The sequence below is a fragment of the Phalacrocorax aristotelis genome, chromosome 6, assembly GCF_949628215.1.
Source record: "Phalacrocorax aristotelis chromosome 6, bGulAri2.1, whole genome shotgun sequence".
NCBI lineage: Eukaryota > Metazoa > Chordata > Aves > Suliformes > Phalacrocoracidae > Phalacrocorax > Phalacrocorax aristotelis.
This window is the reverse complement of record NC_134281.1, coordinates 57,418,276-57,430,558: the sequence shown is the minus strand read 5'-3', so window position 1 is coordinate 57,430,558 and position 12,283 is coordinate 57,418,276. Positions and strand designations below refer to the sequence as shown.

At 41.7% G+C, this 12,283-nt stretch overlaps 1 protein-coding gene across 18 annotated transcripts in view; it reads left to right on the top strand.

Moving 5' to 3' along the window:
- The window catches only part of ZNF644 (zinc finger protein 644), a 78,215-nt gene extending 72,382 nt beyond the window's left edge, over nucleotides 1-5,833 (top strand). For all 18 annotated transcript variants that reach the window (XM_075098090.1, XM_075098101.1, XM_075098092.1 and 15 more), the window contains 2 exons: nucleotides 3,405-3,507; nucleotides 4,000-5,833. In XM_075098090.1, coding sequence (XP_074954191.1) covers nucleotides 3,405-3,507; nucleotides 4,000-4,192 — 296 coding nt within the window. In that variant the 3' untranslated portion in view covers nucleotides 4,193-5,833. The remainder of the gene's footprint in view (nucleotides 1-3,404; nucleotides 3,508-3,999) is intronic.
- Nucleotides 5,834-12,283: the final 6,450 nt, after the last annotated feature.

The window sequence follows — 12,283 nt, the reverse complement described above, 5'->3', positions numbered from 1 at the left end:
AAGCGGTTGCAGAGGTAAAGAAGGTTTTTACATACAGCCTTCTAACCCAGCATATGTTTTTCTAAATAGTGTGCTCTGAAGTTGAACTTGAGTGCCTCAAGGAGATTCCTCCAAAGTTTGTCTTCTGTTCTAAATGGGTTGTTTCTCTGTCATGCTGTATCAGAGGTTTGATGAAGTGATGTAACTGGTTATTTACAAAAAGTTTTTGTATTAGCAACTAGGAGGAATGAGGTGGCCAAACTTGAAGGAAGGAGGCTTCTTCCAAAAATCATTGGGCCTTTATGGAGAATGAAGGATGATATCTGGGAGCCATGACAGCCACAAAGTAGGCATTAACAGTGGATAGTTCCTGCCTCTCTCTGGCCATTTGCTGCAACTTCCGTGCAGCTTACTAGAGCTAAATTATTCCTGGTCTCTTCCTGAAAGTGCTAAAAACGTACTTTGAGGAGGTCGTGCTTTGTTACAGTAAAGGCATTGGAAGAAGAATAACTGAGTTTTGGTCAGATCGTGGCTATGCTTTCTTATGGGTGAGGCAATGGCGTGACTGACTCGATGCTTGCAAGTACTTGTGCCGTATCAACAGAGTACTTAAGTGTGTGCATGTGACTTCATTTAAACTTGTTACTCTGGATAGACAAAAATAAAATTAATTTAGCAGTCACTGGTACATGTCTCTGATAACAGGTGTTGAAATTTTGGTTTTCGGTCGGGTTTACTCAGATGTTACTCTTTCTCCACTTCCTTCCCTGCTTCATTGAAGTAACTTCAAAATGTACTTGTGCTGCTTTGTGCCCCCTAAAATGTGAAGGGATATGTTTACTAGGTCAACAGACAAAAGGAACCAAAAATGCCCCTTGCAGAACACAGGTTTAGTATTCTCAGTATTTTCTATCTTTTTTTAACAGCTTCTTGCTTGGGCAAATTCACCTCCAATCTTAGCAGAGTTACTTTAAGAAGTCATTGAGCGATCTGAATATTTTTTCTTGATGTCTTTTTGTGATATTTTCTGTTCTTTGCTTGGTAATTTCTCTGTCTAGAGCCTCTGTTGTAAATGGCTCAGAGAAGATGCCCATTCTTTCGTTTTCCTCATTTTCTCATTGTTCTTGGAGAAGGTACCTTTCAAGGAAGTAGAAACTACCTTTCCTGATATATTGTGGCAGTTTGTGTTGCTGTCTATTTGATTGCACGGTAGTTCAGAGGGGTTTGGCTGGGTTTGGGTTTTTTCCGATGATTACACACACGCGCACATTAGGTTTCCGGAACTCTGTGGAAGACCAGTTCAGGTCTAGTAAGAAAATGAAATCTCTCCGAAATGCTTGGGATGTATGTGAGTAGAATCAAATTCCTTGATGGGAATGAATGTCTTAAGTTTGCCAACATGAAGGAAATAAGCTAGCTCTTGTTTCAAATGTAGATAGGCTTCTCTAAAAGGAGCCTGCTGTCTGCTGCCTTTTTTTTGACACATCAACTGACATCAACTAACTGACATCAGGTGCAACGCATGGATGTGTTTGCATTCAAATAATACTGACTTCTGTTTCCCTCCTTCCCATGATGTTCTGCAAAATAGGCAATGGCAAAGCTTTTGCTGTAATAACTGCTTCAGATAAGTCGCCCCTCGTGCAAATAGTTCTCTTCAGAGAATGGGTGTCTGGGTTTCAGTATTTTATCAGCCTGCATTTCTGGTGATGCTGTTACTGGTATTGCGGTATGTTAAATATTTATGCTACTTAGTAGTTCCTACAGCCTGAAAGATAGTTAGATTTTTTCTTCCTAATTATATGAAGAATATGCTTTTGATGAGAGCATAAAGCATTAAGAACCCCTTGCCTATTCACTTTTCCAGAAGTTATCTTGGCCGTTTCTGCCTCCCTCTCCCCCGCCACCTTGGGTTACTGTCTTTATATCCAGACTGCTTTCATTGTTGCTATCAGAAAAAAATGCTGTTGAGCCTCATCTTCCTAATGATGGCTTGACCTGGGGTCTGAAGGAAGGCTCTTTAGGTTGGTATCTGCTTTATACTTGTTTGATTAGTTCTCTGGTACCTTCCAACCGCAAAAATCCATTCTAATTTTTCTAGATACTGTAGGAATCTTTAAATCTGGGGATGGAATTGGGAAATATCTGGTGTATCTACAAGTCCAGAGTTTGGCTACAGGGTAAAAGCTTGAGAGGTGCTCATTTGAAGGACATAAGAAAAACAAAGGACGCAATCAAGACTGTGTGATTAAATCAGTATGTTCTGCCTTACCAGATGATGTCTTATGCTTCAGAATACTAAGAGGTTTATTCTTCCGTTTTATATTACAGGAGTCAAAACTTAGACAAGTGTAACAATTTTTTAAAATTTTACTGTTAAGATGCTTCAGTAGCAGTGTGTTATGCCTTTTTGGTATTGAGAATCCCACTTGTTACTGTCTTTCAGGTTTCTGTGGAGTTCTAGTGTCGGTGTCTTGTGTTTTGGAATAGAGTGTAGCTAGATATACTTCTCAGTTCAAGCAGTCCTAAATTTCTTGTTTTTTCTTGAGCTTTATCAGCTGTTTTCATCATAACAATATTAACTCAGTTTAATCCCCTCATCCCCCAACTTTGCCTGCTTATTAGAATCTCCAGGTTTTGTTACAGATTCCTGTTACATCTGTTTGTGGGAGGTACAGACCTCAGTGCTAACTGAACCCATTTGCTATGTGTTCCCTGTTCACACACATTATTTTTATACATAATTTCAAACGCTTAGACCGAATTTAAGCAGTGGCCTTGCCTTCCCTCTTCATTGTCCTAATACCAGCTCCCACTGCCAAGGATTAATTCATAATTTTTGTAAGACGCATTAGAATTCAGACAGGAGTGAGGGGGAAGCTTCATTTGAAATTCTTAGAATAAAAGGACAAACTTTTGCTTTATGTTGCAAACAAATGGCAGGTGTTTTATTCAAACTATAAATTCTTGATTGTATTAGCTGAAAGCTACCACTTTGTGAAGTTGTAACTTGGTTGAACACGAGTGGACTGATGATGGTACTTGAACTACAAAACAAGTTCCAAGATTTTGACAGCGGTTTATGCATGAAAGAGAATTTCCGATGGTGCTTTGCTTCTGTATAATTCTGCAATAGGTTAGTAGGTGCTTGCTGATACTAAAACAACAGTTTAATGCTGAATGTCAATTATCTAGTCTTTGAAAGAGCAAGCACTGTGCTAAACTAAAAAAAAGCAAGCTTCATGCGTTTTGCCGGTAAATTTCTTAGAGCACTGTAATTGTTTTGGATTTACATTATAATTAAATGTAGAATAACAAGGAGGTAAATGTCTTTTCACTACTGCTATAGGGGATGCTTTCTAAATATCTCTGGTTAACGCTCATTGAAGTATCACTTTCACATATGGAAATTTCTCTCTTCTTAGCTTTAGACTGTAAGCAAAAGAAGTCAAGGTCAAGATCTGGAAGCAAGAAAAAAATGCTGCCATTACCTCATAGTGCTGATGAAGTTTACATACTCAGATGCAGGTACATAGGGTTATTTTAATTGAAAGAACACATTCTTAAGAGCTTGCTAATTTTAGTCGTAAGAAAATTTAAGATTGTATCCTGTAAATGTTTTTGTGATTAAATTGAATAATAAGGGGGGGAAGCGGTCACCTGCTTTCATTAATTTGAACAAGCGGACTTGAATCAGTCATACTCGGGTATTAGGTTGCCAGCTGGTTCTCTGGCTAACGTCTTGTTGGTCATGTCCGAGTAATATTCTGTCCTTCAAAAGAAACCTTATGTAAGAACAACAGATTGTTACTGGGCTAGTGTTAAAAATGTGTGAAAGCTGTATAAACTGCAGGGGGGGTTTGTGCTCACAGTTACTACAAATGAACTCAATCATGAAGGTTTTCAGTTAAAATACATAGAAACAAACTTCAAGAAAATTAAGACTTTCCACTTAATGTCTTTATAACTTTTCAGTAGAGCTAGATATATCTTGATGGAATAATTCTAATATTTGCATAGGTTTTGTGGTCTGGTCTTTCGAGGACCTTTGTCTGTTCAAGAAGACTGGATAAAGCACTTGCAGCGACACATTGTCAACGCAAATCTTCCACGGACTGGAGCTGGCATGGTTGAAGTCACATCACTACTTAAAAAGCCTGCTTCAATTACTGAAACTTCATTTTCTTTACTGATGGCAGAAGCAGCATCATAGAACAAGGAAACAGTTTAAATTTTAATTGGATGTAAATTTGAAATACTTTGTCATTTTTTAAAATAAATTGCTACACTAAATTATGTTTATAAATGCTAAAGACAGAAAAATAGAGGAAGTGGATTACAGTAACATCAAAATAAATTGAATACTTAACAGTTACAGTAAGTAGTCTTTATATTTTATATAGGGTGGAAGATGTGTTTTTAAGGTTTATTATGTTTTTGTCAGTTACTGTGTTCACTATCGATACAAGACCATTACATGTATGGCAGCCATTTTTAAATTGTTGCACATGGGTACTTAAAAGACAGATTTTAATAAAACAAAGAAACCGTGTTCTCTTCAGTGTTACCCAAATCAAGGCTCTGTTTATTCCAAAAAGAATTACATAGTAAAATAAGATATTATTATATTTTGTTTGTATGTATGTAGTGTTTTGTATAATACCAAGAACTGCTAATACAATTTACTCAACTTAGGGCATTAAATATCATGTACTTCATAGTTCAAGAGACTGTTTCATTCAACTAGGGCAATTAGTACTATTCTATCTAGGTGTGTTAAGTGTTTTTTTTAAATCACATGAGGCTTTTTGTACTAAAAAGTGGAGGGAAACTTGTTTAAACAAATTTCTAAGAGAAATATGTACATAATACTGGAAATTTGTGGTAAGGAAATATTCTTTACTTCAGTTGCATTTCTCACTGACAATAAAGCGGTGCATCCATGCTACCTCCTACTTGTCAACAAAGATGGTATTTACCCTTATGTTTTTGTATCATAGTAGATTCGATCCAACTTTCTTTATTACAAAGCATCTTTTTTTTTTTTAACAAGTTTGTTTCTTTCTGATGACCTACTTAAAGTCTGACTTGCTTACAGAAGTTTGCCTCTCTACTATTTTATTTAACACTGTAGAAATGTACTAATAAGCATTGCTCACTACACGGTTAGAGTAGACTTTTCATTTATAATTCTGTTTAAAAGATTGATCATTTTAGAAAATTCGAACACGGATTGAAATGTTTCTACATATGAAGAGAATGTTTACAACTTAAATTTTAGAGCTTGTTTTGGATGTGATTATATGTATGAAAACTGTAACACTATGCTCATGCTAAGGACCTACTTACAGAATTACTGAAATAAATGTGCTGTGAGGATGGAAATATGGTGCAGGTGTCTTGGTCATGATGAATTGTGTTTGTTCATTTAAACTGTCTTCAGAACATGATTTTTGTTTAAATCAAATCCGATTCCTCTACAAATCAATTTTGTATGCAAGTAACATTTCATTTTACTCATATAGGGTAACAGATACTGTAGTTAAGCCAAGGATATGCATTGATATTTTCTTTATATGTAAATAAAGTTAAAAGCAGTTAAAACAAGAGGAGTATTTTGGTAGAGTATATACATACCTCACTGCCAGTGAAATTGCTTTCCTATGGTATATCTCCTTACCAGAAAAATCTCTAAATAAAAAGGTTTAAAGAAAATCTAAATGTCTATAATGTGAAGCGTTTATTTGCATTGTGTGAATTAAGTTTGTGAAATTGATTTGTCTTGCTTGGGATTAGAATCTTCTCATGATCTTAAAGAGTACATTTACTTGCAATAAACAGACTTGTTCCCAGACGCATCACATTTGATTGGTTGAAAACACGAATAAACGTCAGTCTTCCTCTGTGCGCCCAGCTCGGAGTTAACACACCAGGCTTGTTAACGGTCCCATCAAATCGCTGGGCTAAACACGCACAGCTCTGCAGGACACGGTCCTGAGACGCGGCCATCCTCGCTCCGTCAAGGCTAGCATTAAAATCAGTGCCAGCAGGTGTTTTACCGCACATGTTGCTGCAGATAACTTTAGCTTTATTGTCAAAATTTATCATCCATTCACCACCAACCACTGCCCTGTTTGTTTGTTGGTTTTTTTTTTTTAAACTGGAAAAATCTGCATCAGTACATTTAAAGGCTGGAGGAAAAAATACTTTAGAGATTTTAGGAGAGAGAGAACTGGGATGGTGAAGTGTATTGCGGACAAATCATGTGTATGCGGACAAATTATGTGTATGCAGACTAAGATTTCTAAATTTGTGGATGATTGTGGGATTTTTAATAAGCTATGAAAAGGGAAGATTTACAGCAATGTGTTGAAACAGAATGGAAGGAAGTGATGAAATCACCCTGAATGTTTCTAATGCTTTAATAGAGTGCTTGTTTACCCTTCTCACCAAAAAAGGTGCTTGTGAGAGCACCAGATTTTGTGGCTGTTTAACAGATGAAAAAATTAATTAAGTGCAAATGATGTTTAGTATTGTTGAGAATGCTTGTGAGGTGAAGCCATACCGTGCAGAACTTAGCAATAGCAAAAAAAACTGTTAGGTTCGCAATAATGGCAAAAAGTTAATTCATTCTGCTTAATTCAGTTTAAACCCCAATAGCGAGCTGCTTTATGTACCAGTAAAATGCAAGGCTGTGTTCGAAGGGCAGGGAGCTCTAGGCCTGATCGGTTTCCAAAATGAGATTCTTTTGATGAGGAGCCGCTGTTTTCAGCGGCAGGCCCTGAGTGGGTGCGCCGGCGCTGCGTGCCCGGCGTGCGTCAGATCCTGAAGGTAGTTTGAAAAATATACAGAAGTTCTAGAACTCTTATTATTAAATTAATTGCATATATGGTTGATACGGACTGATTTATTTTTAATAATAATAGAGTACCCTTAAGCTTCCTTTAGCCTCTAGTCCTCAAGTGGGGCTATGAGTTTTCTTGGTTTCTGCTGTCTGGAAATGCAGATCTCTGTCACCACCTACAAGGAGATATAAATCCCCCTTTCCAGGGTTACAGAGATTCTAAATAGTCTGGTAGAAGAGAATTAAATCAGTCTCTCTATTACATGAATCCCATGTTTTGAGGTGTGTGGCTCGAGAGGCTCTGTGGCAGCTGTGCTGAAGAGCTGGACGTCCAGAACTGCGCATACAAACGCGAGTGCGAGTCTGTTCATGGTGGCTGTTTGGCTTCGGGCTAGAGGTTGCAGTGGCGTAGTGGTTTTTGTTTGCTTGACACTGGTTCCTTATCGCAGCCTTACGTGCTTCTGGAGTTCCCCTAGTTTCTGGTAAAGCTCTTGAGTAGTAACCTCTGGAAAATTACACAGGAATTTTCAGAATGCTTAGAGAAGCCTGGGAAACTGTAGAAGACCGCTCCTATGTTTTGTAAGGTGATCGCCTGTCTCCCCTAGCCCCAGAGATATTTCCAAAAAGCTCTTGTTTGCATTGCTTGAAAAGAGGTTTCCTCTGGAAAGGTGATTTTAAGGTGCCTGTGGGTAGCCGCTGCCACGTGGTAGTGCGTTCAGGCCGCGTGCGTGGGAGGCGGCAGACGGAGGCAGGGGGATGACAAACGTTGGCTCACAAAGATCCCTGGGCGTTCACTCCTGTTTACCATGTACCGCTTTATAAGGACTGTGTGAATTGTATTAGGTGGACTGCTCCCGCGAGCCGAGGCGGTCCAGCTCCGCCCGAAGATCCAACTTCTGCTTCCTCAGCGCTCACCTTGCCCAGCCGTGCTGTCAGGAGATGAGCTGCCGACTCTTCCCCGTGGGAGAAAAGGCGCAGACCAGGCAATAGCGAGCACCCGCCGCTGGGGAGGGAGAGCGGGCGCCTAACGCGCCGACGGCGGGGACTGGAGCGGCTGGGCTTTATGTCCTGGGCCAGGCTTGCGTTTGAGCTGTGTGCCTGTTCAAAGTCCTACCTTTTCAGCCACGCTCAGGGAAATCGCCAAGGCCTTTGAGGTAAGTGGATCGCAGGAGGAACGCGAGTGATGAGTTGGGCTCAGAAAAGTGCATCCACCCAGAGTTTCGGAAGGTCAGTGCCACGGGACTGAGACAGGGAGATCTGTTCCTGCAAGGCTGGTTTGACACCGATGCTTGTCCTGGGCCAGTTGTGGTTCTGGATCATCCTGCACATCAGTAAGTCTTCTACCTGACTCAAAACCTGCAGAAGATAAATGTTAGCTGAACAAATGTGGGAAAGTGAACAGCGAATAACAAGTACTTGCTTTTAACTAAATGTAAGGGCTGTGAAAGAAGCCTGTTCAGTTGAGCGCTATGGTTAACAGACTTCTCCTCTTATTATCATGGTAGTTAATGGTCTGGATACTTAAACACCAGTTTCTTATTTTAAAAAATGGTTTTTATAGTTTGTTTTTTAAAACAAATCTTTTTAGGGTCGTACTTACTTAAAAAAGCTGACTGCATTATGATTTCAGGTATTTCAATCCACCATGCTCTGTAGGTGCTGTTGCCTGATACATGGGTAGCAATTTCGATGTAATGGAAATACTTTGGCCGTAGTGCCAGGTCTGTAATCTCTTGCAATAAAATGTTCCTTTTTAACACCGCAGGCTTCTTGGTGTCCTTCCCGCGGCTCGGAGGTGAGCTGCACGGCACGCGTCGCTTAGCCGGGGACTTCCACCCTAACCTGCGTAGCTGCACGGCGAGGCAGAGAGGGCGGTTTTGCTGGCTGTAGCCACCTGAAAATTCAGAGGTGAGGCAGGGGGAGGGTACTTACATTCCAGTATTGGAGAGCAAGGACAAGGCTTGGTGGTGGAGGGACCGTCACCAGAGCGAGGGCCTAAATCTGAAGCCGAATCGCAAACAACAGCAGCTCTCACCTGCGCAGCCTCCCACTTCTCGCTCTGCACAATCTAGTCTTGCCGATGCCTTCTTCCCCAGTCAGAAGCAGTTTTTCCCTCCGGCACTAGCTGCGCAGTGCCTTCCACATGTGCCTGGCCCCAGACTACTCCCAAAAACTCAGTCTACCTGGCGCTCTGCCGTCCCCCACGGGCTCCTGCTGCAGCGGGAAAGGATTCAGCCATTCACCCACACACTGTAAGAACGAAAATGCAGAAGTTGATCAAGTTTAGCATAAAAGAGTGTTGGGGGGTTTGTTTTTTTAAACAAGGGCTGGAGTTGGGGTTCCCTCCACGCTGTCTTGCTAGAGGTGATATTCTGGCACTGCTCATTCTCATTTCTAGTTGCAATAGGAATAGCCTACTCTAGAAGGAGTTCTGTAGGCTGATAAACTTGGATTGAAAAAAAAATCCTCCCAACTTCAATGCCTATTCCCCTATTAAGACTGGAGCATAAGTCAGCTAACAGCCTTTTTCTAAAACTTCTTAGTAATACTCAAGTGCATTGAGTAGAAAAAAACCTTGTGGTCCAAGTAGCCGGTGCCTGGCAGCGGTGGCGCGTCTGCGGCGCTTTCCCGTCGGGGGAGCGATCCCGGCTGCCTTAGCTCAAGAGCAGGGAGCACCAACTTGCCAGAAGCGGAGGTGGAGGGATCGTGTGAGTGTCCCTGCTTACGAAGCTGGTTTGCATGTGTTGCCTGAAGACCGACGTGCTGTTATTTTGGCCAGAAATGAAAACTGGAATAAGTGCATCCCTGTTAGGGACGCTCTTCTCAAGGCGGAGGCAGAGCTTATTATAAAAACCCTGAAAGACCTTTCTTGTTCAGGCTCTGCAGACTTTTACTACAATTAAAACCCAAGCAAATAGCATCCTTGGTAACTGTGAGCCCAGAGACCTCAAAATTGCAACTCTTTGTCCAGGGGGGGAAGAAAGGGAGCCCTGGAGCCTTCTCACAGCTTCCAAGGTGTTTGCACTATATGTGTTGTATAAATCGCAACACTGTTGGGCTTTCTATCCTATTTCTTAATTTAAAAGTACACTTTTAACTCAGCTGGGGTTTACGTACCAAGTGATGATGATAATCCCACTACTTCTGTGTGGGAGGCCTGCAACGTGAAATGTGTTTACATGACGTTTATGGTCAATGTTCCTAAATATAAGCTACCACTTTAAAAAAAATAAGTTTCTTGGAAACTCTGGAAACTTCATATATTTAAACATTTGATGATGTATCTTTAAGCCAGCAGCAGTTGCGAATTGTGTTTGTAGCTCTCTCTGAAACTCATCCAAATCCACCCTCACTGCTGTAGCAGCAAATGCTGAAGCTCCAAATCCCATTGTGCTCTTTGAAAGGGCTTCAGGAAAGAAGTGACTGATAAAGCAGAATGCAAGCTAACACCATTAACCCATGTTTTAACCAAATAAGGAATCGCATGTCACCCAGGTACAAGTCTTGCTGACAAGAAATAATTCTTTCATCTGGCTCTTCCCTGAAAAAAAACCCAATTGTGTGAAAGTAGGAGACAGAAAATAGCCTTATTTGGATAAAGAAATGGGGGAAAAATATTTTTAAAACAAACAAACAAAACCCCATAGGTTGAAACAGAAACTGCAAACAGGGGGAGACAGTCGAAGCCTGAGGTTGACACTTGTTTTGTAGTCTCTGAAATCCAGCTGATGGCTGTATTTGCTGTGCCTCCCAATCTTCAGGGGTGCGTTCGGGTTCCTGGCGGAGAGGAGGTTAGGGCAAATATCATCCTTAGCCGAACAGCTGAGGAATGAGTTTTAACCCCAAACTGTTAAAGAAACAGGCAGCGACAGGAGAAAGAGGTTCTAAATCAAATTTCTTGTGTTGAAAGTCAACTGTGCCCGCTCCCTTCGCCATCTGGAGTATGTTTACTGATGCTTTTTTAGTGCTGCGTGTAAATCCGTAGACACTTGGTCTTGTCATGAAGGAACGTGAGCTGCTCTTTCCACATGTGGCCTCTGTCACAAACTTGGTACAGAAAACTGACTTTTCCAGGTTCTGTTCGTGTAGGGATTACCACGCGCTGCCTCCAAAAAATCTCTTCGCTATTTGACATCCATCATTTTACAACATTCTCATCGAAATAACCTCCGCTACTCAACCCGGCGCTCTCTGACTACAGCTGCCCACGAGAGCTAACAAATGACTGAGGAGCCTGACCCAGAACGTGAGCGTTCTTCCAGGATCCCAAACTCATTTCTGTGCCCTCAGGCCCAGGTTCCCATCTGGGGACGGTAGTTAGCCGCGTCTCACTGGGCTGCTAACCTGACCGTTTTCATTATCTTCATTCCCAGCTTGGTTTGTTTTCCCTTTCCTCGGTTTTTGCTTATACCCACATTTGCTTTTTCTTCTTCGTTTTTCATCGCTCTTGTTCTTTAGGACTTTATTTTACCGCTGGCTACCAGTGATGAAGCTTTTTTGGGAAAGTCCTGTAAGCTGTATCACTGTGAATACAGACTATTGCTTAGTATTCTTAAAAGCACAGCTAATGGTCTGGTTTCTGATTTATTTTATATGGAGACAGTAGCTGTCTCTACCTAAGTGGTGGAGAGAGGAGATGTTTAGATTTTAGAGTGACTTTGGAAGAGAAATGACACAGAACAAAAACCCCAAGTTATACTGTTGGTACCAACCCAGGACCCTGGAGCTGACTCCGCTGTTGGGAGCTCAGCTCTTGCCTCGTGAGTTACCTTACGTAGCACAAGCCCATCTAGGGAAGTGAACATCTTGTAGCATCCTCCAGGTTTGTCTCCATAAAGGTGGGCTGCTGCCTTTTTTGGGTTTTTTCTTTCTTGCTTTCTGACAGCCTTTCTGAAGCTGCAGAAGGATTTGCACATCCAGAGAAGGGCAGCGGGGCTGGGGCAGGGTCTGGAGCACAAGTGTGCTGGGGGGCGGCTGAGGGGGCTGGGGGGGTTTAGCCTGGAGAAGGGGAGGCTGAGGGGAGCCCTTCTCGCTCTCTGCAGCTGCCTGAGAGGGGCTGGAGTGAGGGGGGGGCTGGTCTCTGCTCCCAAGTCACTAGTGATAGGACGAGAGGAAACGGCCTCAAGCTGCATCAGGGGAGGTTTGGATTGGATATTGGGAAAAATTTCTTCCCCAAAAGAGTTGTCAAGCACCGGCACAGGCTGCCCAGAGAGGTGGTGGAGTCACCATCCCTGGGGGTGTTTAAAAGACATGTAGCTGTGGTGCTCAGGGACATGGTTTAGTGGTGGGCTTGGCAGTGCTGGGTTAATGGTTGGACTTGATGATCTTAAAGGTCTTTTCTAACCTAAACGATTCTATGATTCTATTTAGAAAATGGAGCATTTGCTTGAATGACTGTTGTGAACAAGCAGCTGGCTAGCTTCTTTTTGCAAAGGGCAACGGGATAGCTATTAAAAACTG